Source organism: Enhydra lutris, unplaced genomic scaffold (assembly GCF_002288905.1).
Source record: "Enhydra lutris kenyoni isolate GAN:26980312 unplaced genomic scaffold, ASM228890v2 scaffoldscaffold4, whole genome shotgun sequence".
NCBI lineage: Eukaryota > Metazoa > Chordata > Mammalia > Carnivora > Mustelidae > Enhydra > Enhydra lutris.
The window spans coordinates 10983555-11010148 of NW_019154088.1; the positions used below are offsets into that span (position 1 = coordinate 10983555).

Sequence of the window (26594 nt, forward strand, 5' to 3'; positions counted from 1 at the left end):
AAGCATGGAGGTTTGGAAGCTTGGTCACATCTGACCCGTTTTTAAAACTGCCCATTAGAATAAATCAAAGGGGAACCATAGGTTAGAAAAGCAAATTCTCAGGCATAGCCCTATTAACCATTACCTTAAATGTCAGTAGAGTAATAGAATGTTCCATAGGTCAGGTGCCCATTGAAATCTCTAAGGAATTGCAGAAGGCACTGAAAAATGGGCAGATTCATTAAATGCCCGCAGAATATCTATGAGGAGAAAACTTGTCATATGAAATTGAGATATGACTTGGCCTTTTCCATTATTCTCAAGTAAACTGGATTTTCTAACTACATAAATGAATGGAAAACAAAAGTCCATGAGATCCTAGATTTTCTTTTTTTTTTTTTTAAGAGTTTATTTATTTGACAGACAGAGATCACAAGTAGGCAGAGAGGCAGGCAGAGGGGGTGGGAAGCAGGCTCCCTGCTGAGCAGAGAGCCTGATGCGGGGCTCGATCCCAGGACCCTGAGATCATGACTTGAGCCGAAGGCAGAGGCTTAACCCACTGAGCCACTCAGGTGCCCCTAGACTTTTTTTCTTAAAAAATCCATGTCTGATTCTAGTGTATACATAAATAAAGATGACTGCATATTAAAAAATACATATATCTCTGATCTAGATGCCTCATTTTGTAACCTAAAACTAGCCACTTCTATTCACTTGAGGTTTGATGTTTTGTGTTTTATTTCTTAATTCCTGTATTCTCTATAATTCATTGTTGCTTCCATGTCCCACTGTAGGCAGAATTTTACCTAAATTCCCCAGCCTCTTAAGAAAGTTGAGAGTATCTCAACCTCTTGAGAAAGTTGAATTTTACCAGACTTCCCCAGCCTCTTAAGAAAGCTGAGAATATTCCAACCTCTTGAGAAAGTTCCCCAGACCTTATTCCCAGGTATATAGGAAATCCCTTGATTTTAGTACAGCAAGGCTTAATCATCTATCCTGCAGTTTGTCATAGATACAGGGCCAGAGGTCCCAGTTTTCCAAAAGCTGTTTCAGTTTATGTCCATCATTCTGTATAATTATTAATAGAGACCTCTTTCATCTTTGAAGGTCCTGGTATGGACAATTACATGTTTGCCTAGCCATGGCACACATAAAAGGTATTTCTTGCTCTACACCAGGTACAGCCAAACAAGTACATACAAAGTTTGGGGAGCTTTTTCCTTCATGATTCCCTTTGTTCTCCAGTTTATTTGGCCTATAATAATTCAAACATAGCTTCTTTTTTTTTTTTTTTTAAAGATTTTACTTATTTGAGAAAGAGAGAGGGGGAGGGAGCACGAGCAGGGGGAGGTGCAAAGGGAAAAGCTGACTGTCAGTGAGGCCCCTAGGATCATGACCTGAGCTGAAGGCAGATGCTTAACCAACTAAGCCACCCAGGTGCCCCAAACATATTTTCTAATTATTGCAGTTTGTCTGTAGAACCAACCAACCATCATTGGGCTAATAACCTATTGAAATTAATCTTGTGTCTGTTCCCAGGTTCCCCTTCTGGCTGAAATTTATGGTATAGAGGGAAATATTTTCAGGCTTAAGATCAATGAGGAAACGCCCCTGAAACCCAGGTATGAGGTTCCCGATGTACTCACAAGCAAGCCCAGCACTGTAAGGTAAGCCAAGGAACAAGAGAACTTGGATACACCCTCAATATGGGCTTTTATCATACACTGAGTAGCAGATTTTGTATGTGCCTCCTGTTTTCTCTATTCAAAGCTACCATCATTTGCCAAGTTTGTGTTCAGTTATTTGGCGATAAATTTATCCATTTTGTATATTATCCATTCTGTTTTCTCTTCTTGTGCTGTGATTGATCGGCCCTTATAAAGGGGGAGAGGGAGAACTTTTGATGCCTGCCGTCCTTTTCACAAAGAAAAGGATTCATTAACCTGACTTTGGGAACAAGTAGAAGCAGAGCTATTTAATTTCCTCAATTTAGCGGCAGGGCTCCGGAGATCTAATGCACTGGCCAAACTTGCTTACTGTAATTTATACAATTACGCTGACTCACTTTTAATTAATGGTAGTCTCAGAAGTCTAACATGTAATTTGACTGAGAGTCAGAGATAAATTAATAATCAGTGTCTAAGTGAAAAAAAAAAATCTTTGTGCATTAAAAAGTATTTTCCATGTCACTGCAGCATCTTGTTCAGTTCTCAGCACACCTTCCAGTGATATTTCAACTTGGTTCTGCCTGTTGATTCCTGTTATTTCTTTTATATATTATTTCACCAAGGGAATAGAAGATTATGCCAGATGCTTTAATTTTCACTATATTATTATCATAGTTTTATGTAGATTATTTTTTCCATAAAAATTTAATAAAGTCAGTAAATTATAGGGATAAATTATTTCAATTATAGTAGAATCATCATAAATTCAGAATAGGTCTGTCTATTCATTGAGCTGCTACTATATGCCAAGAACTTGGGAAACAGGAATTAAAGAGAGACTCTTCTTAAGACTTCGCAGTTTGTGTGTGCACTTGTTTTTATGCGTGTGTGTAGGTGGGTGGTTGTGGGGGTGTGTGTATATTATTGGTCACGCTATATTATTTTTACTATCCTGGAGGATTTGCTTTCCTGGTAGATCCTTTAACATTTTTACAAATTCATCTCTCCTTCTCTTTTTCTGTGTTATCATTGCCATGTTTTGGGGTCAGGGTGATAACTAGCTTTGTTTAGTAAATATGGCATATTCTGCTTCTGTTCCAACCTCTTTCTAGAGGGCCTTTTACTACTGCAGTAACTAGAAAGCTAAAAACCATATTCCTCCATCTCTTCTATTCCCGTGCAGCTAGTTTCTGGTATATTTCAGGATCTACCAATGATTTGTACTTAGAGAGATCTTGATTTCAGAACTGAGCTTCCCATTTTGCTATTGTGGATTTGGCCACCATAGAATGTCTCTCTAGAGGTATACTAGTGAGAGCAGTAGTTTCCTGATCTCCAGAGCTAACGTGGCATGATCCTGGAGCCCAGCAGTTGCCATAGTGACTTCTGATTATTCAACTTCCTGATTCTAGCTGCAATAGAAGTTCCACTGACCATACAGTTATGCAGTATTGTTCTATGGGTCATTACTATTACCACAACACTTCCCATGATGTTGTAAGCTCCTAATTTCCCCATATTAAGTCACTTATTTTAATAGAGTGTTTTCTTTAATCTACCATTGACTCTGGGTTGATATAGTCTTTAGTATCAGAAGTGAGTATAGGCCACAAACCTCCAGGATGGGAATATGAGATTGGTTAGTTGATTTGGCTGGATTGGGAGATAGCGAGGACATCGTTATCATTAGGATGAGATATTAGTGTTATGGACTGAATCGTGTGCATGCCCCCCCCCCCCGGCAAACTCATTTGTTGAAACCCTAACCTCCCATGCCTCTGAATGTAACTGTATTTAAAGGTATGGCCTTTGAAGAGGTAACTAAGTTAAAATTGGGTCATTAAGATGGGCTCTAATACAATATGACTTGTGCCCCACATGAAGAGGAGATTAGGACACAAGTAACACAGACAGAGGGATGACTGTGGGAGGACACAGCAAGAAGATGAAAGCCAAGGAGAAAGGTCTCAGAAGAAACCAAACACTGACACTTTGACCTTGGACTTCCAGCCTCTAGAATTTTGAGAGAATTAACTTCTGTAGTTTAAACTACCTACTCAGTGTGGCATTTGTTGTGGCAAACCTAGCAAATTAATACAACTGGCAGTAAACCACAGTGTTCCATGGCAGAGTTTCTTAAATTACTACCCATGGTCAACTGAAATAAAGTACATATTGAGAGTATGGCCCTTGCAGACGAAGCAAAAGGGACATAGCATAACGCAATTGTCATAAAGAACTCAAAACTCTGAAGTGGCCTCTTATTAATTTAACTGAAGAACTTAAAGAAAAGTAGAGTCTCGGGTTTTAAATTCTTAGCTTAGGTATTTGTCAGAAACCAAGTAAGTTTTTATGACAGTCCTAAAAGTCTCTCGTATCTCTTGTGGCTACAGAGTCCTTATAGCTGAAAACCAGATACAGAGTTTGTGGTTTGCTGAGTTAGACCATGAGTTTAATTCACAGCCTCATCAGTTCTGTGAATTTAGAGCACTAATTGGGAAAAGGGAAAATTATATAGCAGCATTTGGGAAGATTTGAATAACGAGTACTCAGACCTCAGAATTCCATCAAGCCTCCTATTCCAGCAGAAGCAACTCCTTTTCCTCTAACAAAGCTGATCCAACCTTACTTGGACACCCTGTGTTGACCTCACCTAAGATATATCGTGCAGGAGGATTCTGGTGCTCCTTGTGCCTCGCACCACCCTTCACTGCCTTTAAAACCGCTATTGGGTCCAGCATGCCTAAAGAGCTAATTACAGTCAAACCCTATCCCTAAGGAATTACAAGATTTTTCTCTCGGCAAAAACCTGGTATATGGATGGAAATAATTTCTGAGGGGCTCCTAGACCGAAGGAAGGAACATAATTTTAGGACCGCATTAAATTTACTGACATGGGTACATGTACCAGAGAATCTAGATTTGATATGCTAGCTTGGACAGCTGGGAGTGGATCTAATTATTTGCTTGGCTGGTTAATTATAATCTGTGTTCAGCTATGGACTCTGCTGAATGAAGCTGAGATACCAGAAATTCCTTGGCACAGAGTAGAAGAAATGATCCATAGACTTAGGGAGGTAAAGATGTTGAAGTGGATATATCATACTCAACAGCTCGTTTAGCTCCTAATTTTGTTCTCTAAGAGGATACAAAAGATACTCCCTTCACTGAGAAATAAATTGGTAAGGGAACATTTGGAAAGCACTGTAGTGAGTGAATATCTTTTGTGAGCGAGACATAATGGTGGGAAATGATGCCATCAAAATGGGCTCCCTGAGGGGTGCCTGGGTGCTTAAGTGTCTACCTTCAGTGCAGGTCATGCTCTCAGGGTCCTGGGATAGAGCACGGTGTCATGGGAGGCTTCCTGCTCAGCGAGTTGGCTTCTCCCTCTCCTCCTCCCTCTCCCACTTCCCCTCCCCCTGCTTGCTCTCTCTAATAAATGATTTTTTTCAAGATTTATTTATTTATTTATTTATTTATTTATTTATTTATTTAACAGAGGCACTGTGAGAGAGGGAACACAAGCAGGGAGAGTGGGAGAGAGAAGTAGTCTTCCTGCCAAGCAGGGAGCTCGATGCGGGGCTCAATCCCAGGACCCTGGGATCACAACCTGAACCTAAGGCAGATGCTTAACAACTGAGCCACCCAGGTGCCCCATCAAATAAATAAAATCTTAAAAAAGGAGGGGGGGGCTCCCTGATTTCACTGGAGACCATGAGACTCCAGGTGGCAGAATGAAAGTAGCAGCATTTAGTAGGTAGAGACAAGGGAATATGTTTCCATAAGGTGCAGCAGTATATGGATGGTACCCAAAATACCCAATCAAAGGATGCATTGGACTGAAATAGATGCACTAAAGTGGAACAACCAAAAGAATTCAGTTTGATGAACAGTGAGATACAACCTCTCACCCAACTCCAGACAGTTTCCAGAGCCCAGGCATCTTGCTTGAGGGGTGGGGTTTAGAACCCACGGAGGAGGACTTGATAAGGATATAATAAGAACATAAAATATCCCTCTTCACCTTCCCTAAAGAGGCATGTGACCATTTTCCAAAATGACAATGCATCAGAGAAAGAAATATCTAGACCTCTGAGGGGTTTTAAGTGCTACCTCTGAGCTTACATAATTCGTGGGGATCCAGAATATCCTAACAGTCTACCTATCAAACTGGGGACTGATGGGAGTCAGGAGAGATTCCATCTCACTGGATTCAGTGGGTCAAAATCCAGTCTAGGTTATCTCCTTAATTTCTGAGTGTATGGTTGGGATGAGAGAAAAAAGCAAAGTGTTTAGTGCACTGAATTGTTACTAGACTGTCCAGACCAAGGTAATGATGATAATAGCTAACATTTATTGAGTGTTTATTATGTGCCAGCCACTGCCAGGTGTTTTGCATGCATGATCTCATTTAATTCTCCCCAAAAGCTCTATTTGTTCTTGCTTTTATTATTTCTACTTTACAGATGAAGAAACTGAGAACTGGGTAGACTGATTAATTTGTCCAAAGTATGGACCTAGTGCATGATAGAGCTATGTTCAGTCCAGGCTTTTTGACACCAAAACCCTTGTTCTCAGTCGCTGCTTTCCACTGTCTTATCTATGCTATGTCACATGAATATTGATTTACAAATTTTTTTTTTTTTAATTTTAGAGGGAGAGTTCATGCGGTGTGGGGTTGGGGTCGGTGGGGAGGGGCAGAGGGAGAGGGAGAGAAAATCTCAAGTAGACTTCTCACCGAGCACAGAGTCCAACACAGCACTGGATCTCACAATCCCGAGATCATGACCTAAGCTGAAATCAAGAGCCAGGAGCTTAACTGACTGAGCCACCCAGGTGCTCCATTTACATATTAATTGAAATTGAGAATCACACTGAACCATGTAAACCTGTTTTTCTCTTGTTTTATTTTCTAGGCTTATTTCATGTGCAGGGGATACAGATAGTCTGGTATTGACAGACAGAAAAGGAGATCTGAAGTGTCATATCACAGCAAACCCATTCAAGATAGATTTGGTGTCTGAAGAAGAAGTAGTGATGAGCATAAACTCCCTGGGCCAATTGTACTTTGAGCACCTGCAGATTCCTCTTGAGCAAAGGTATTTTTGCACATTACTTGACGTACAGAGAACTTCAGAAAACCTGATTGTGATTACTAATTGCCTAAATAGTTGATATATTGCCGTCGAAAATTGGTCGCTTTATTTGCTGAGATAGTGTTCTCAGATATTTCATCTTTTCACCTGTGCAAGTAAAAACAGGCTTGATGACAAGAATGATTCCCAGATTTTTGCAACTTGATATTCTTAACATATCCTCAGGTCTTGTTCTCAGGGTCATGAGTTCAAGGCCCACACTGGGTTCCATGCTAGGCATGGAACCTACTTAAAAAAAAAAAAAAAGAAAACAATCTCTGAGAAGGAACTAAAGACTAGCAGAACAGATCATACACAATAAGATAAAAAGAAAAGACCACATCCAGATGGGTCAGAAGAACAGAGACATGATTTAGTCAGGTCCCACACCCCCAGTGCAGCAACCCACAAGTGAGAAGGCTATCACAACTGAAGAGGCCTGCCCTGAGGGACAAGGGGTCTGAGCCCCACATCAGGCTCATATCCCAGGGAACCTACACCAGGAAGACGAGAGCCCATAATGTCTGGCTTTGAAAACCAACAGTTCTTATGTCCCGGAGAGTCAGAGGGTAGAAAACTGACTGTGCTCTCAAATGGCATGTGCACAATCACACTTGGCTTTGAGTTCCAGTACAGAGGCAACCACCTGAAAAACACCTGGGTTACATGTGAAGGAGGTCCATTGACTAATTTTAGGGCATATGCCAGAATGGCAGGAATCTGTTGGACTGTCCTCCAGGGACAGATGCACTATGGGTACCATTCTACCTTGCCCAGGGTTGGTGGGTGTCATTTCTGGCACTCTGTATCTACTATGCTAGAGCGCCACTCACCCTGTCCAGTGTTCCCCTGCAGATTTGCTCCACCCAGGCCACCTCCCAGCCTGTACCCTCTCCCAAGTGTCTCTGCACCCTGGTATTCCCTGTGGGTGCCTTTGGCTAGCATCAGAATTCCTCCTAAGCAGACTTCAACCCCAGCACTTGCAGCAGGGAGCCTCAGCTAGGACCAGAACCCCTCCTAAGCACTTCCACCCAGGGGGGCCAGCCCTACAAACTAGAACACCTATCGCAGTCACAACTGGACCTCTTAGCAAGCCACGCAGGAGACATGCCCCACCCACCAGTGTATCCATAGCTGTCGTAACCCAGCCTCACAGCCAGCCATGCCAGGGATCAACCCCACACACCAGCATATCCACAACAGTCAGAAACAGGTCTCTCAGGGGCTAGCCCCACTAACCAGCATGACCGTAGCAGTCAAAGTCAGACCTCACAGATGGTCATGCTGGAGGATAGCCCTACACATCTGTGAGTCTGCACAACTGCAACCCAGTCACTACAGGAGGGTACATGCAGCCCACATAGGGAACACTTTTGGGGCACCTGACTGGGGTGGCTAGAGGGTTTACACTATTGGGCCTGCAGGATACCTTCTGCATAAAGCTATTCCTTCAAGATCAGGAGATGTAACTCATCTACCTAATACATAGAAACAGAGACTTCGGCAAAATGAGAAGACAGAAGAATATGTTCCAAATGAAAAAAACAAGTCAAAACTTCAGAAAAAGAACTAAAAAAACAGAGATAAGCAACTGATGGTCAGAAAGATGCTCACCAAACTCAGAAGAAGGATTAAGAACACAGCGAAAACTTCAACAAGGAGGTAGAAAATACTAAAAGAACCCATCAGCTGAAGGATACAGTAACTGAAGTGAAATATACACTAGAGGGAATCAACAGATTAGATGATGCAGAAGAACAGATCAGCAGTCTGAAGACAGGGTATTGTAAATCACCCAATCAGAGCAGCAAAAAGAAAAAAAAATTTAAATGAGGATAGTTTAAGAGACCACTAGAACATCAGACATACAAACATTCATCTTTTATGGGGTCCCAGGAGAAGAGAGGGGAAAAAAAGGGACAGGAACCCTATTTAAAGAAATAATGGGGGCACCTGGATGGTTAAAACATCTGACTTTGGCTTGGGTCATGATCTCAGGGTGCTGGGGTCAAGCCCTGTGTTGGGCTCTGCTTAGCAGGGAGTCTGCTTCTTCCTCTCCCTCTGCCCTTCCCCCCACTTGTTCTCTCTTTCTGTCTCTCTCTCTCTTAATAAATAAATAAAATTTTTCTTTAAAAAGGGAAATAGCAGAAAATTTCTCTAATTTGGTAAAAGAAATAGACATCCAAGTCCAGAAAGCACAGAGAAAGACCCAGCCCAAGACACATTATAGTGGAAGTATCAGTAGTTAAAGATGGGGGAATCTTAAAAGCAGCAAGGGAAAAACTAGTTACATACAAAGGAAACCCCTAAACTTATAGGCCAGAAGGGAGTCACGCTATGTATTCAAAGTACTGATAGGAGAAAGACGTATAACTAAGGATACTTTACCTGGCAAGGTTATTCCCCAGAATTAAAGGAGAAATAAGGGGTTTCCCAAATAAGCAAAAGCAAAAGGAGTTCATCAGCATGAAACCGGCCTTCCAAGAAATGTTAAAGGGACTTCCTTAAATAGAAAAGTCCATAACTAGAAATAAGAAAATTATAAAAGAAAAAAATCTCACTGGTAAAGATATGTGTCTAATAAAGGTAGTAGTTCAACCACCTGCTTAGCTTATATAAGGTTAAAAGACAAAAGTAATGGGGCACTTGTGTGGCTCACTGGGTTGGGCCTCTGCCTTCAGCTCAGGTTGTGGTCTCAGCGTCCTGGGATTAAGCCCCGCATCTGGCTCTCTGCTCAGCGTGGAGCCTGCTTCTGCATCTCTGCCTGCCTCTACCCCTACTCTCTCTCTGTGTCAAATAAATAAAGTCTTTAAAAAAAAAAAAAAAGACAAAAGTAATAAAACCATCTAGACCAGGAGCACCTGGGTGGCTCAGTTGGTTGGGTGACTGCTTTCAGCTCGGGTCATGATCCTGGAGTCCCAGGATCAAGTCCCACATCAGGGCTCCCTGCTCTGATCCTCCCCCCTCTTGTGCTCTCTCTCTTTCTCTCTCTCACTTTCTCTCTTTCTCTTTCTCTCTCAAGTAAATAATTTTCTTTTAAAGGCATCAGACCTACAATAATTAGTCAAGGGATACACAAAACAATAAGATAGAAAATATGACATCAAAAACATAAAACATGGTATGGGAAGAGTAAAAATGTAGTGCATTTAGAATATGCTTTAGCTAAAGTGACCAAACAGACTTTAAAACAAAGACTGTAACAAGAAACAAGAGCATCACATATTAATGATAAAGGGAAAGATCCAACAAGAAATGACACATTAGACCAGATGAACTTTATACACACATATATGCATGTATATACATTCTTTTCAAGTGCACATGGAACATTCTCCAGATTAGGTCACACATTAAGCCACAAAACAAGTCTCAATAAATTTAAGAAGGTGGAAATCAGGGCGCCTGGGTGGCTCAGTGGGTTAAAGCCTCTGCTTTCGGCTCAGGTCATGGTCTCAGGGTCCTGGGATCGAGCCCCGCATCGGGCTCTCTGCTCGGCAGAGAGCCTGCTTCCTCCTCTCTCTCTCTCTGCCTGCCTCTCTGCCTACTTGTGATCTCTGTCTGTCAAATAAATAAATAAAATCTTTAAAAGAAAAAGAAAAAAAAAAGAAGGTGGAAATCATGATCAAGCATACTTCTCAACTGCAATGTTAAAAAACTAGAAATCAAGTATAGGAAGAACACTGGGCGGGGGGAAACCCCCACAAACATATGGAGGCTAAAAAGCATACTACTAAACAATATGTCAACAAATAAAGAGGAAGTAAAAAAAAAAAAAAATACCTAGAAACAAATGGAAGTGGAAACACAATAGTCCAAAATCTGTGGGTTGCAACAAAAGTAGTTTGAACAGGGAAGTTTATTGCAAAACAGGCTACCTCAAGAAACAAAACTCTCAAAAGGACATTGTAACCTTACACCTACAGGAACTACAAAAAGCAAAACAAAGCCCTAAATTCACAGAAGGAAGGAAATAATAAAGATCAGAGTGGAAATAAATGAAATAGACTTAAAAACAATAGAAAAGATCAATGAAATGAGGAGCTGGTTATTTGAAAAGATAAAATTGATAAACTTTTTTTTTTTTTAAGATTTTATTTATTTGACAGAGATCACAAGTAGGCAGAGAGGCAGGCAGAGAGAGAGAGGAAGGGAAGCAGGCTCCCTGCTGAGCAGAGAGCCCGATGCGGGGCTCGATCCCAGGACCCTGGGATCATGACCTGAGCCGAAGGCAGCGGCTTTAACCCACTGAGCCACCCAGGCACCCCAATTGATAAACTTTTATCCAGACTCATCAAGGAGAAGAGAAGGCCCAAATAAAATCAAGTGAAAGAGGAGAAGTTATGATCAATACCATGGAAATACAAAGGATCATAAGAGACCATGATAAATAATTACATGCCAGCAAATAGGAGAACCTAGGAGAAATGGATAAATCCTAAAATACATAGTCTTCCAAGGCTACATCAAGAAGAAATAGAAAATGTGACCTAATTACTAGTAATGAAATTGAATCAGTAATCCAAAAACTCCCAGCAAACATAACTCCAAGACTAGATGACTTCATAAGCGAATTCTATATAACATTTAAAGAAAGATTAATACCTGTTCTTCTAAAAGTATTATAAAAATTGAAGAGGAATGAATGCTTCCAAACTCATTCTATAAGGCCAACATGACTTATCATTGAAAAATAAATTACAGGCCAATATTCACGATGGATGTTAATAAAAAGAAATCCTATACAAAATATAGCAAACCAAATTCAACAATACTTTAAAAGAATCATACATCATGATCAAGTGCATCTCAATAGATGCAGAAAAGGAATTTGATAAAATTCAACATCTATTCATTATAAAAACTTGCAAAAACATTGGTATAAAAGGAACGTACCACAACACAATAAATGCCATATATGGCAACCCATAGCTAACATCATACCAAGAGTGAAAAGCCGAAAGCTTTTTCTCTTAGAACAGGAACAAGACAAGGATGCCCACTCTTGGCACTTTTATTTAATAGTACTGGAAGGCTTAGCCACAGCAATAAGACAAGGAAGGAAGGAAGGAAGGAGAAAGAGAAAAGAAAAGAAGGAGAAAGAAAAGGAAAGAGGGAGGGAGGGTGGGTGGGGAAGGAAAGGAAGGAAGGGAGGGAGGGAGGGAGGAAGGGCATCCAAATAGGGAAGGAAAGGAAAGGAAGAAAGAAGAAAGAAAAGGCATCCAAATAGGAAAAGAAGTAAAACTGTCACTATTTGCAGACTACATGATACTATATATAGAAAATGCTAGACTCCATTAAAATACTACTAGAACCGGGACGCCTGGGTGGTTCAGTTGGTTAAGCGGCTGCCTTCGGCTCAGGTCATGATCCCAGCGTCCTGGGATGGAGTCCCACATCGGGCTCCTTGCTCAGCAGGGAGCCTGCTTCTCCCTCTGCCACTCTGCCTGTGCGCTCGCTTGCTCTCTCTGACAAATAAATAAATAAAATCTTTAAAAAAAATACTAGAATTAATAAATGAATTCACTATAGTTGCAGGATGCAAAATTAATAACAGAAATTTGTTGCATTTTTATATGCTAACAATGAACTATCAGAAAGTGTAATTAAGAAAACAATCCCATTTATAATTGCATCAAGATTAAAATACCTACATAAAGGTAACAAGGAGATGAAAGACCTGAACTCTAACAATCTATAAGACAATAATGAAAGGAACTGAAGACAGCACAAATAAATGGAAAGATAACACTGTACTCATGGATTAGAAGAATTAATATTGTTAAAATATCCATACTACCCAAAGCAGTCTATAGATTGAATGCAATGTCTATCAAGATACCAATGAAATTTTTCTCAGAAATAGAACAAATAACCTTAAAATTTGTATAGAACCACAAAAGACTCCAAATAGCCAAAGCAACCTTTGAAAGAACAAAGCTAGAGGTACATGTCCCTTGATTTCAAAGTATACTACAAAGCTATAGTAATCAAAACAGTATGGTATTGGCACAAAAACAAAAACACAGATCAATGGAACAGAATAGAATCCAGAAATAAACCCATGCATATATGGGTAATTAATCTTCAACAAAGGAGCAGGAACATACAATGGGGAAAAGACGGTCTCTTCAATAAATGGTGTTGGCTACTGGTATTTACCCAAGAAAACAAAACACTATTAAAAAAAAAAAAAAAGATATGTGCACCCCTATGTTTACTGCAGCATTATTTACAATAGCCAAGATATGGAAGCAACTCAAGTATCCATCCATAGATGAAGGGATAAAGAAGATGTGGTATATACAGGTATATATGTATATTATGTATATGTGGTGTATGTACACACACACAGTGGGATATTACTCATCCATAAAAAAGAACAAGATCTTGCCATTTGCAGCAACATGGATGGAACTGGAAGGTATAATGCTAAGTGAAATAAGTCAGTCAGAGAAAGACAATACCTAATAATTTCACTCATATGTGGAATATAGGAAACAAAACAAATGAACAAATTAAAAGAAACAAAAATAAAAACACCCCCAGACTCTTAAATATAGTAAGCTAGTGGTTGCCAGAGGAGAGGTGGGAATGGCAATGGGTGAAATATGTGAAAGCGATTAGGAGTACACTTACCATGATGAACACTGAGTAATGTATAGAAGTGTTAAAACATACTATACACCTGAAACAAATATGTCACTACCTACTAATTATACTTGAATAAAGAATATATTTCAAAAATTAATCTAGGCACTGTCTTTACACCTCATAAAAATAAACTCAAAATGGATCAGAGATCTAAATGTAAAATACAAAACTATAAAACTCCTAGAAGATAACATAGGAGAAAATCGAGATGACTTGGGTATGGTAATGATTTTTTATTACACCATCAAAGGCACAATCCATGAAAGAAATAACTGATAAATTGGGCTTCATGAAAATTAAAAACTAATGCTTTGTGAAAGACAATGTCCAGAAAATGAGAAGACAAGCAACAGACTTGTAAGAAATATTTGCAAAAGATGCATCAGATGAAGGACTGCTACCCAAAACATACAAAGAACTCTTAAAATTCAACATAAGAAAATGAACACTGAACTTTAAAGCGTGCAAAAGAGCTGAACAGACCAAAAAAAAGATATACAGATGGCAAGTAAACACATGAAAAGATGTTCAACATCATCCAAAAATTGCAGATTAAAACAAGATTTCCTCAAAAAGTGAAAAAAGTACATTACAGTACATCTCTCTGAAAGTTTTTAAAAGGCAAGTACAAATCTATGTTTGAGGACTCATACACTTGTGGGACTGCTATAAAAAACAGCAAGGGAATGGTTTCACACAAAATTTAGTAAAGTGGTTACCTCCGAAGTGCAGAGGAAGAAGGTGGATAATACATTTGAGGAAGGGCACACAGAAACTCCAAAGGAGTGAGTCATCTCTGCTGCTTTTGTGGGTTCACAGTTGTTCACTTTCATATTATTCTTTAATTCTGAACTTACATTATATACCCTTCCATATTCATACTTTATTTTACACTAAAAAAATTAACATATAATGCAGATGGGTAGACAATTCACAGAAAAAATAGGAACACCGTTTAATGTATAAAAATGTATTATATGTAAATATAATACATTTCTATTTATTCAAATATAAATACATTTTAATAAATCAAGCTGTTGGATTGATGTTCAACGTAAATGTTCGATTTCATAAACTTATTTTTGTAATGACATTGTTTTTAACAAGTTAAAAGATATAATTAATGGGTCCTCAAAATTTAAAAATTGAAATCATTGTTCAACAAAATTCTGTCAATCTTCCCATGAGTGAAACAATTTTATTTTTATTAAAACAGAGCTACCAAAGAAAATAAGGAGGACACATCAGCTGACACTTCTCAGGTAATCTAGATTGAGCGATTTATCTTTTTTAAAATCTCTTTCACCATCATTATCATGATGTGGAATACAACGGTTCTGTTCTTCCCTTCCTCTCAGAGTTGGTACTTGATAAACACTCTACTGCATAAATATGGGACCACCTATCTCTTTTGCTCACCTTGTCATCTCATTCTTTCGTTCCTTTGTTTATTCATGTATTTATTCGTTCATAAAATGGGTAATTCCTGAGTGCCTGCTTTTGTGCCAGCTCAAAAAATTACACTCGGCAAGAAGGATCAGCAGTGAATAAAACAAATCCCAACCTGTCCTTATGAATCTTAGCATCTAATGGGAAAGATAGACACTGACCAAGTACAAGCAGGGGGAGTGTTACAGAAGAATGCTGTAGGAGAATATAACAAGGAGCTTGACCAAGACGAGGTTCAAGATAGACCTCCTGAAGGAAATGGGTTTTCCAACTGAAACTGATGCATGAAGTTACATTAGCTAGTCAAAAGATGGGAAATGAATATTCCAGGTAGAAGGAATTTCATATTCAAAGACCTTGAGGTAGGAAGGAGCACATCTGAAGAAATTTTAAAAATATATATACTTTTTAGTGGGAGAAAGAAGAGCAAAGTAAAGGTGTTGTGTAACAAGGCCAGACAGATAGGCAGGGCAGTTCTGTGGCAAGTCTTGTAATAATTCTTGCATTCAACAAATGTTCATTGAGTATTTCCTATATGCCAGTTACTGTTCGAGGAATTGATGATATATTGTTAAGTAAATCAGAGTCCACCATTACCATGGAGCTGGCATTCTTCGATGTCTTGTTGACCTTTTTGGACTTTTTGGATTAAGGGCAAAAGAAAACTATGGAAAGGTTGTAAGCAGCAGAGATATGTGGTCTGGTGTCTGTTTTTAAAAAATTATTTTAGCTAAATTATGGGAAATGGGCATTCCAGAAATAATCTCTTCATCCAAAGCCACATGCATCCTCAAAGGACCCCTGACCCCTTTACCAGGAATGGTAAAAAAAATATTTCCAGTGCAGTAAGGACATGCTTCTTCCTCTTGAAAACTGACCCGTGCTAATGAATATGAGAGAGAATATTTTTCCCATTTTCAAATAGAGAAGGACAACTAAGACATAGCCTTACACAGTTTTATAACATGTCCAATCAGCTTTGGGGAGACCTCTAATTAGATAGCTTAGTAATTTTGTGTCATTGATGTCCTTGCAAGAATCTGATGAAAGCTATGAACCATCTCTGTAGAACAAAATTTTCATACTGTTTGAAGGAGTTCCCAAACTCTAAAGCCCATCCACAGACCCAAGGATAATAATCCCTACATTAAGAATTCAGATGTGATTTAAACACACACACACAGAGAGGCTCACTTTATAGAAGCTTGTAATTATGAAGAAACCACCTAGAAATGTGCAAGGGCTCTCTCTTTTTTTTTTTTTAAAGAAACATACATTACACACACACACACACACACACACACACACACACAATTTCTAGCAAACTTTTTCATTCTACCAGAGAGGAAGAATGGAAAATGCCAAGAAAGGAAACTTGTAAAGCCGAGAAAATTCATTAGCTCTGTATCAAAAGATTGTGAACCTGAGCAGTCTTGACTTCTCATTTGGTTTGGCTAATTGAAGGAGGGCGGGGAAGTACTCATCTCATCCAAAACATTTGCTTTTGGGCTCAAGTTATTTGATTCTAACTTTTTGCCTCACACGTTTACAAGGAAAAAAAAGAATTTTAAAAATCTGACTTCTGTAAAGACTGTGTTTTTCAAGTGCTTTCACATCATTTTGAACTGTGTAAAGATATTCATGTCAGGGGCACCTGGGTGGCTCAGTGGGTTAAGCCTCTGCCTTCGGCTCAGGTCATGATTTCAGGGCCCTGAGATCGAGCCCTGCATTGGGCTCTCTGCTCAGCAGGGAGCCTGCTTCCTCCTCTTTCTCTGCCTGCCTCTCTGCCTACTTGAGATCTGTCTGTCAAATAAAAAAAAAAAAAAAAAAAAAAAAGATACTCATGTCAAATGGTGAGGCAGTTACTCAGAAAATTCAGCATAAAATTACAATATAGTCCAGCAATTTCACTTATGGATATATATCCAAAAGGGAAAGCAGGTACTCAAACATTTGTATGCTTGTATTCTTAGCAGCATCATTCACAGTAGCCAAAAGGTGAAAGCCGTCCAGCAACCCAAGGGTCACTGACAGATGTATGCACACACAAAATATGGTATATACATACAATGGACTATTATTCAACCTTAAAAAGGAAAGAAACTCTGACACATGCTGCAAAATGGATGAATCTTGAAGACATGATACTAGGTGAAATAAGCAAAAATAGAAAAGGACAGATACTACATGATTCTAGTTAAATGCAATATATGCAATAGTCAGATTCATATGGACAGGAAGTAGAATGGTTGTTGTCACAAGTTGGGGGTGGAAGGTATGGGGAGTTTTTCACTAATGGGTATAGAGATTCAGTTTGGGATATAAAAGTTCCGGAGATGGATGGTGATGATAGTTGCACAACAATGTGAATGTACTTAATGTCACTTTAACATGGTAAAAAATGAAAAAAAATGGTGGGGGGGCCCTGGCTGGCTCAGTTGGTAGAGCATGTGACTCCTCATCTCAGGGACATGAGTTCAAGCCCCATCCATGTTGGGTGTGAGATTACTTAAAAAATAAATAAACTGGTTAAAGTGGAAAATAAATAGTTAAAATTGTAAATTTTATGTCTAGTCTACCACAATAAAAAGTCATATTCATGTCAGCTGCAGTTCATAAGGAGGATGATTGCTGGGATTTATATAGAACATAGATCAAATTTGTCAAATATACTGTCATCACGGACAGGTCTTTTAAAAGATACTCATTTTCTCAGTCTAGTTTTTTAACAATCCAAAAAAATGTGCTATTGTGGTAATCACATTTGTTGCAGTGTATAAACTCAATTTCCTTTTCTTATGCCATCAGGAAGACCAAGACGATCTGGGCCTGTGGGAGGAGAAATTCGGAAAATTTGTGGATATCAAAGTTAATGGTAAAGTTGAAATTGTAGTATTTAAACAGATCTTGCCAAAAATGGCTAAATATTGCTACCTAAAGTCCCTGAGCCTTGGCCCAAACAAGTGATTTCTGTAAGGGGAACAGAAATCTCAGATTTGGGTCCTTTATTCTTCAGTAATGCACTGCAACAGAGAAAGAGTGCATGTGTACCTTTTGTGGGGAATGTAAGAGAAGTATAAGCCTCATGGAGTTGATGATCTCATGTTAGGGGCCTAGGTCAGCACACTGCTAGTACTACTCAGTATATCAGACAGCCACAAATTTCACATTCTATTTTTATGAGAGTCAAGTGATGAGAAATGAAGTTCTAGAGCTCATTAGCTCCAATATTGCAAGCCATTGGTTCTCAACCTTCTCCAGGCCTCCCCATCATTCACATGTTTATCACATGCCCATCTGTGACATTTCTCACTAGATTTAGTGATAGTGGGGGTGGGGGTGGAGTTTGTCTCTTAGGAAATACAGTTCAAACACTTGGGGCTTATCGAGTTGGAAAAAATACTCTCCTCCTCCCTCCTACCAGTAGGATAACAGATCTTCCCTAACACCTTGAGAATTTCTGTTCTAGCATCTGGATCTATAGCCTAGGATAATGATTAGGACTGACAACATGTCCAAAATTTATAAGTAGGGGGGCCATCGGGCTTTCCTTTCTGTAACATCATAATCTCTTTTACCTTCTCTATAGCACCCCTTTTCCATAAATTCCTTTAAATAAAGACCATTTCACATCCACTACTTTTCCCTAAGAGTGAATTTAAGTCTCTTATTTCTCCTACTTACTTGCATTTTTCCCCATATCTCTAAAATAATTGTTAAATAAAGGACTTTGTCTCTGGTTTAAAAAAAAAATTTACCTATCTACAATCACAGGGAGGAGCCAGAAAAGATCTTTCTGGTACTTTTTACATTACTGTCCCTGTATGTAATAAGAATAAACGATCATAAGAAGACACCCAGTCTTTTATCTAGTGAAGATTAAAATTGCTCAATATCCTTTGTTTCCTAATGTAAAGAAGCATGCAATACACTTTAGGAAAATTTAGATTAGAAAAAAAATCTAAAACTTCATAGCCGTATTTTACAGATAGAAAGGAGATTTACTATAAATGAGGACATGAAGAGCTTCAGCACATAGCTAAAGTAACACTACTAAGTCACCAGAACTTTGCCTTGTGCATGTTTGAATTCCCACAGTACCTGAATGTAACATCTTATAGAAAGGGCACACAAGCTTTGCGCAGTGGCAGTATCGTAGCCAATGAGGTTTATCCGAGGCGCGATTATTTCTAATTGAGAAAGAGCACACACGTGATTTGCTAACTGATCTGGCCAAGTTCAGGTCTCTCGATCTCTAGTCACAGGTAAATGAATCTCCTTAATTGATTGTCCCACAGAGAAGAAAAACTCAGTATTCTGGTCCCTATAGGTCCTGCCTCCATTGGTTTGGATTTCTCCTTGCATGGATTTGAGCAGCTCTACGGGATCCCGCAACATGCAGACTCACACCAACTTAAAAATACTAGGTAAAGTGAAAAATTCTTAGAGGATGCTCTGGTTTCTAGACTGGAAAACTTTGAAGGGAAAACATTTGAGTTGTCTGAGACTGGGCCAATATGTGCCTAGCCTTTTCCTCCTCGATACTGCTTGTAGATCTTTAAGAGCAGTGGTTCTTAATTTTTATCTTATTTTTTGTCAGCAAAAAATTGAACATTTTAAAAACTGTAATGCTGAACCTAAAATATACAGAGGAAATAAAAATATGGAACAATTGTGGTTAAAATAGGGGAGATAGCCTCATCACACCACTTCCCCAGGTTTTGCTTTCACTCCTCAAGGCCTCTCTGTGGAACCTGAGAGAATATCCTGTGAAAATCACTGACCTAGAAAAAGTCTCCTACCAAAAAAGGACAGTGAGCCAGAGAATGGAAAAGTGTTGCATCTCATGTAACCTTTGATTCCTTCAGGGAGATCATTTCAAACTAACACTATTGACAAGTAAATGCCAGAGGTATCAGACTGAGAGGAAGCCAAACCAAAAAGAAGAGTCTGATTAAGTTTGCTGGATTGAGATGCTGTTTGCACAACTGGTCAACAGGTGGGCATGGTCACAAGCGAATCAGAAACTGTGTTGCTCACACACCAAGCCAAGCTTTGGCCTCCCCACCCCAGTTCAGTTCCCCATCTTTCCCTACTCAGCACTGTGGAAGTATGTTAAGAGACTGTCATTTTGTGCTGGCATTGGAGAAACACAAAATTTGCCAATTATATCTGCTCTGTTCTTGCTATTGTGGAGAAGTCACAGGAAACAGTCCTCACCTCGTGAGAGATATTCGAAAGAGATATCTAAGATATGAGGCTGTGCATGCCAATTGTCACAGGAGGGGAGGCTAAAGGAATCAAAGGAGGGAATCAGGGGCGCCTGGGTGGCTCAGTGGGTTAAAGCCTCTGCCTTCAGCTCAGGTCATGATCCCAGGGTTCTGGGATCGAGCCCCGCATCGGGCTCTCTGCTCCGCAGGGAGCCTGCTTCCTCCTCTCTCTCTCTGCCTGCCTCTCTGCCTACTTGTGATCTCTGTCTGTCAAATAAATAAATAAAATATTTAAAAAAAAAAAAAAAAAAGGAGGGAATCATATCAACCATGTTTGGGTTAGGGAAGTGTTAAGAGTTGAGCCTTGAAAGATGCATAGGACTCAAGTGTTTGCAGGGGAGATTGGAGCTATGCTATTCATTGATAATATATTTGTGATTATAACTACTGATAGTCCATCTTTGTGTGTTTCAGTGATGGTGATGCTTACCGTCTTTATAACCTGGACGTCTATGGATATAAAATACATGACAAAATGGGCATTTATGGTTCAGTGCCTTATCTCCTGGCCCACAAACTAGGCAGAACTCTAGGCATTTTTTGGCTCAATGCCTCCGAAACTCTGGTGGAGATCAATACGGAGCCTGCAGTAAAGGTGAGCTTATGGATCGTGACTGTATGCCATGCTCATGTAGGAAACAAAACCAGTGTAGTTCTAGCTCTGGACTTTGTAGTGACAATTTTCTGCCACCAAAACCTTTGCAGTATAATCAATGAAAGTTAATAATATGTACCTGTTACTGACCTATGGATGATACTTACATATTACAATATGAGGGAAATTCCTTAGAACTTCATTCCATTCTTTTTCTAGTACACGGTAACCCAGATGGGCCCTGTTGCAGCTAAGCAAAAGGTCAGATGTCGAACTGATGTGCACTGGATGTCAGAGAGTGGAATCATTGATGTCTTTCTGCTGACAGGACCTACGCCTTCTGACGTCTTCAAGCAGTACTCATACCTTACAGGTACTTGCATGTGGAAGCGCTAGCCTCTTATCCCATTATAATTCCTCTCTCATATGTATCATCACTGTAAGTTAATATTTGTTGCACCCATATAGAATGTATACACAATTTACCCAAGCTTTTCAAGAAGCAAATGTTTCTCCTTCCACCTTCATCCCATTCAGCTTGGTAAAATATCCTGGAGCTAGAGTGCTCTACTCTCTGATCCTTAATACTCTCCATTTGCTTTCCTCAGACCCTTTAAGTTGTGGGTTTTCTCTGCCTTCATCTCAGACAATCAGTGTCCCAACCTGAACTTTTCTATGTTCTCCATTAAAACATACCACTGGCTTTAGCACTAAAGCATTTTATCTTTAAAAGATGTAAAGATCATCTCTGTTGATGCAGAAAAAAGCATTTGACAAAATCCAACACTGTTTCATGATCAGAACTCTCAGAAGGCTAGGAATAGAAGGAAGCTTCCTTAATATGATAAAAGGCATTTATGAAAAATCCACAGTTAACACCCTATTCAGGGGTGAAAGACTGCAAGCTTTCCCCTAAGATCAGAAACAAGACAAGGCTGCCCACTTTCACCACTCCTACTGAATATTGTACTAGAAATTCCAGCCAGCGAAGTTAGGCAAGAAAAAGAAATAAAAGACATCCAAATTGAAAACGAAGAAGTAAAATTATTTCTTTTCACAGATGATGTGATCCAAGATATTAGAAAATCCCAAAGAATCCACAAAGAACTACCAGAACTAATAAAGAAATTCACCAAAGTTGCAGGGTCTGTAATCAACACACAAAATCAGTTGTGTTTCTGTAGACCAGCAATGAACAATCTAAAAAAGAAATTGAGAAAACAATTCCCTTTATAACATCCAAAAGAATAAACTACCTAAGGATATCTCTAACCAAGTAGGTGGTTAAAACTATGAAACATTGCTGAAAGAAATTTAAAAGGCCTAAATAAATGGTTAAAATGGCCAATTTTATGTATTATATATTTTTGCCACTTTTTAAAAAATGGTAGTGTAATATATCCCCCCAAATTGAACTGTATACTTTAATTGGTTGAATTTTATGATATGTGAGTTATATCTCAATAAAGCTGTTACAAATAAAAGTAATGCAGCATTGCTACTGCTGCATTCTGTTAAAAGTCCCTCGATCCAGCCCATGTTGAGGAGGAAGAATTTGATTCCAACTTTGATGGAAGAAAGGACCAAAAATTTATAGATATGGAAAGACACTCATATGGGAAAAAGTACTGTAAAGGCCCACCTACAGGCCCCTTTCAACACTGTTCTAAGCCTATTTTATAGGAAAATGCTTCAGAAACAGTGGATATACCACCATGTCCAAGGAAAGCCAAGTTTTAAGTTTATAGATTATCTGTTGATGAGGATTTAACTCAATCAGATCGCTCTTTCTTCTTTCCCAATATCATTACAGTTACATCTTTATTTTTGCTTAACTCAATATTTAGTGCTTATACTTTTCAAATAATCAAGAGTGTCATATTGTATTCATTTCACTTTCCTCCCCAGAGACTTCCTTCCCAGATCTTTCTGTCCTGCCCCCATTGGGGTTCTCTCTGGGCTCCCTGCACAGCTGTCATCCTGGGAGTTTCCTAAGAAAGTGTGCATTAGAGGTACACTTTTTGCATTTTTGCAGGTACAAAAACATCTCTTTTTCTACCTTCACCCTTGATCATTTGGCTAGCTAGATTGAAAATTATTTCTCTCAGAATTTGAAGGCATTTCTCTTTTACCTTCTATCTTGCTCGAAAATCACTCTGAATTGTTTGTTTATGATAGGTCTTTTCTCTCTGAAATATGTTCTGAAATTTCTGATATTCTGAAATTCTGAAATTTGACAATAAAATGCCTTTATATGGATCTTTTTAAATAATTATGGTGTTGGGTATTAGATGTGGATTCTGTCAGTCTTGAGAAATGTGTTCCTCAATTTTGGAAAGCAATCATTATTCTTTTGACAATTTCTTCCCTTTTCTCTTTCAACTGTACAGATTTTATAATCTCTCTTTTTTTCTGAGCAATTTTCTCAATTTTATCTTCTAGACCTTCCATTTATGTTATATGTCTATAATTTCTTCATACTTTTTCTTATCCTCTGATTATTCCTTGTTCCCAGTATCTTAAACTAGTCTTATTTCATGGGTGCAGTATCTTTTTTTTTATCTCCCCGAAGGTACTGATGATAACTTTTTCGTTGTTGTTTTTTTAAGATTTTATTTTTTTGGCAGATAGAGATCACAAGTAGGCAGAGAGGCAGGCAGAGAGAGAAGAGGAAGCAGGCTCCCTGCTGAGCAGAGATCCCGATGCAGGGCTCAATCCCAGGACCCTGAGATCATGACCTGAGACGAAGGCAGAGGCTTTAACCCACTGAGCCACCCAGGCGCCCCTGATGATAACGTTTTGATATTTGTTTTCTTGTATTGTCTTTGTTTTCTCAGAGGTCTTTTTATTGTATTTCTATATGTGGGCCCTTCTAATTTTTAAGGATTTGAATAAGGTTCTGCCTAGAAGTACTCTGGTACTGGGGTTGGAAATTGGGGTGGGTGTCGGGAATGGTCTCCCATCTGCTAGTGTGCTGGGAGCAGGGTGATCTCTTCTCATCAGTGTCCACCTCACAAGCACTCTGGTGAGAGCTTCCCTCACTTTGCTCAGTGGTTACCTTTCCTCCTCTGCCTTCCACCTTCTAAAATTTTGTTGAAATTACTCCTCTCTCATTCTCTTTGTTCTTGTAGCTTTATTCTTTTTTTCTTTCTTTTACTCGGATTTTATTGGGAATTTAGGAGGGAAAGGAGATAAATGCAAGTGGTTGACCAGAAGTCCTCCATATTATCAGTAAATGTTTTTATAATAATTTGAGTGTTTCTTGCCTTTAGTCTCTTTCCCTTTAAGTCAGTCTCAATACTGCTCCCTCACTAATTTTTCTAAAATGTAGGCCTGCTAAGGTTACATATTACCAAACTTTTTGATAATTTCCCATAAGAGATTTAGAATTCCTAGAGTGCACTACAGAGCCCCTTACAAATTGACTCTCTCCAGTTTCATCTTCTACTGGTCTCTCTCACAGTGTAACCACCCTAGAAGCTTATCATGTACTTCTCTGCCTCTGCATCTGTGTCTTTTCTATTCCCTGTGCCTAAGTGTTCTATCTGTCGTCTCTGGTAGATTCCTCCTATTTGACCTTCAAGGCCCAACCAAGTGTTACTACCTCTATGAAGTATTTTAAGACTCCACACTTTACTGCAGGCTCTGTATTCCCATAACACTAGGCTGCTACCTTTAACACAGCAGTTACACCTCAGAGTGGAGCAGTTAATATACATGTCTGCCTCACCAACCAAATTGTCACTTTCTTGAGTGTAAGGATTGTGTTTTATTCTCCTTGATATGCTGGGTACCAAACTCAGTGCTTAGACTCTATAGACATTCAGGAAATGTTTATCAAATATGTAATAATCACTGTAGTGGTAGCCAGCTCAGTTGTCATCTTCCCCTTTCAGGCACACAAGCCATGCCCCCTCTCTTCTCCTTGGGGTACCATCAGTGCCGCTGGAACTACGAGGATGAGCAGGATGTAAAGGCGGTGGATGCAGGATTTGATGAACATGACATTCCTTATGATGTCATGTGGCTGGACATAGAGCATACCGAGGGCAAAAGGTACTTCACTTGGGACAAGAAAAGATTCCCAAACCCCAAAGGGATGCAAGAGCTGCTCAGAAGCAAAAACCGTAAGGTAAAATAAGCCAACCCTTGGAAACCTCTTAATTACAAAGCACTTGTTTAATTTTTAAAACTTGCCTTGGGGTGCCTGGGTGGTTCAGTTGGTTAAAGCCTCTGCCTTTGGCTCAGGTCATGATCTCAAGGTCCTGGGATTGAGACCCACATCGGGCTCTCTGCTCAGCGGGGAGCCTGCTTCCCCCTCGCTCTGCCTGCCTCTCTGCTTGCTTGTGATCTGTCAAATAAATAAATAAAATCTTTAAAAAAAAAAAAACTTGCTCTGGCACAATAGTGGAGTAGAGCCATCAGATAAAAAATGGCCATGAAAATAGTTCCTTATAATATAATTACAACTGTGATAATAGGAAAGCAGTGATGGAAAGATGGCCTCACCATCATCCCTGCCGTAGCTGTCTAGGGCCCCACAGGATAACAGGGTCTAGCCTTCAGTCCCGTTTGTTGTGGCCACCTGTAGGGATATGATGGATACCCCAAAAGCAAAATGTGGTTCTGATGTCAGCATCAATCTCAAGATTGAGGACATCACATCAACACCACAGGGTCTGGAAAGGTTAAGTAGTCACATAGTGAGGCATTCTGGAGAGTAGGGCTGACTCCCAGGCTGGTCTGAAGATGGCTTGAGAGATCTGGGAATGGAAACAGCTAGCTTTTACAGTGGTTAGAGGGTTGGACTGGGGTGGGGATTCCTATGTGTGCCCAGGGCTGGTGTGGTTTGAACTTCCCACTGGCACCCAAGGAGGAAGCATTAGGGCTTTCTTTGTTTGATGTGGGCAGAATGTGAGGGGGGATGGAAGGGCTTGAAAGCTCTTAACAGTCAATCAGAAATGGAGTCAGATTCTTCATTCCCATTCTCCTAATTTCCCAATTAAAGTACTTATTATGGGCCAGAGAGTTTGAGAGAATACATTATTCTATCCAGTCATCCCAAGATTAAAAGGTAGATCTTGTTAGCCCATTTTTCAGATGAAGAAACTAAGGCTAAGAATAGTTTTGTATTTTGCACAAAAGCATGTAAGTAGTAGAGCAAGAATCTGAACTCTGATCTGCCTGACTCCAGAACCCATGTTCTTACAAGCAACTATTTATTGAAACCATCAAATGTTCAAAATGCTATTCTAAAGATGAAGGGAATGCAAAGATGAGCTCCTTGGGGTCTTACAGTGAGTAGGGGAGAGGTGGGTGTATAGCAACCACAATATTGGGCAATAATATAACAGCCAAAGAAAGGTCAGGGTCAGGAGTAGCCTAGGAGAAAGAAGATTGCATCCAGCTGGACTCACGCTGAGCGTGTGCATTTTAGATGAGCCCTGAAGGATGAGTCTCTAGCTGAGAAGTGGGGAGGGGGAGGAGACAGTGCAGCTAGAGGCTGAAGCAGCCAGTGTTGTTTAGAAAACATGCACAGATTGGTTTGGCAAGAAAAGGCATGTGCAAGGTTTGAGTAGTGGGGAATCTGAACTTACTGTAGGCTGCTTTGTATACATTTGGGAGACATTAAAAGTTTTTGAATAAGGGGTTAGTATAGAGAATATATGAAGAACACCTACAACTCAACAACAAAAAGCAAACAACCCCATTAAAAATTGGGAAAACGACTTGATAGACATTTCTTCAAAGAAGATATACACATAGTCAACAAGCACATGAAAAGATGCTCAACATCAGTAATCTTTAGGGAGATGCAAATCAAAGCCACAATGAGATAACATTT

The 26594-nt window shown here is 39.5% G+C and overlaps 1 protein-coding gene across 1 annotated transcript in view; it reads left to right on the plus strand.

Annotated features, from left to right (window-relative positions):
- The window catches only part of LOC111138887 (glucosidase alpha, neutral C), a 71347-nt gene that overhangs the window by 11475 nt on the left and 33278 nt on the right, over positions 1 to 26594 (plus strand). Inside the window, exons 5-12 of the mRNA XM_022490839.1 lie at positions 1519 to 1646; positions 6563 to 6745; positions 14652 to 14697; positions 17693 to 17759; positions 19215 to 19311; positions 20569 to 20749; positions 20969 to 21122; positions 24646 to 24881. Coding sequence (XP_022346547.1) covers positions 1519 to 1646; positions 6563 to 6745; positions 14652 to 14697; positions 17693 to 17759; positions 19215 to 19311; positions 20569 to 20749; positions 20969 to 21122; positions 24646 to 24881 — 1092 coding nt within the window. The remainder of the gene's footprint in view (positions 1 to 1518; positions 1647 to 6562; positions 6746 to 14651; positions 14698 to 17692; positions 17760 to 19214; positions 19312 to 20568; positions 20750 to 20968; positions 21123 to 24645; positions 24882 to 26594) is intronic.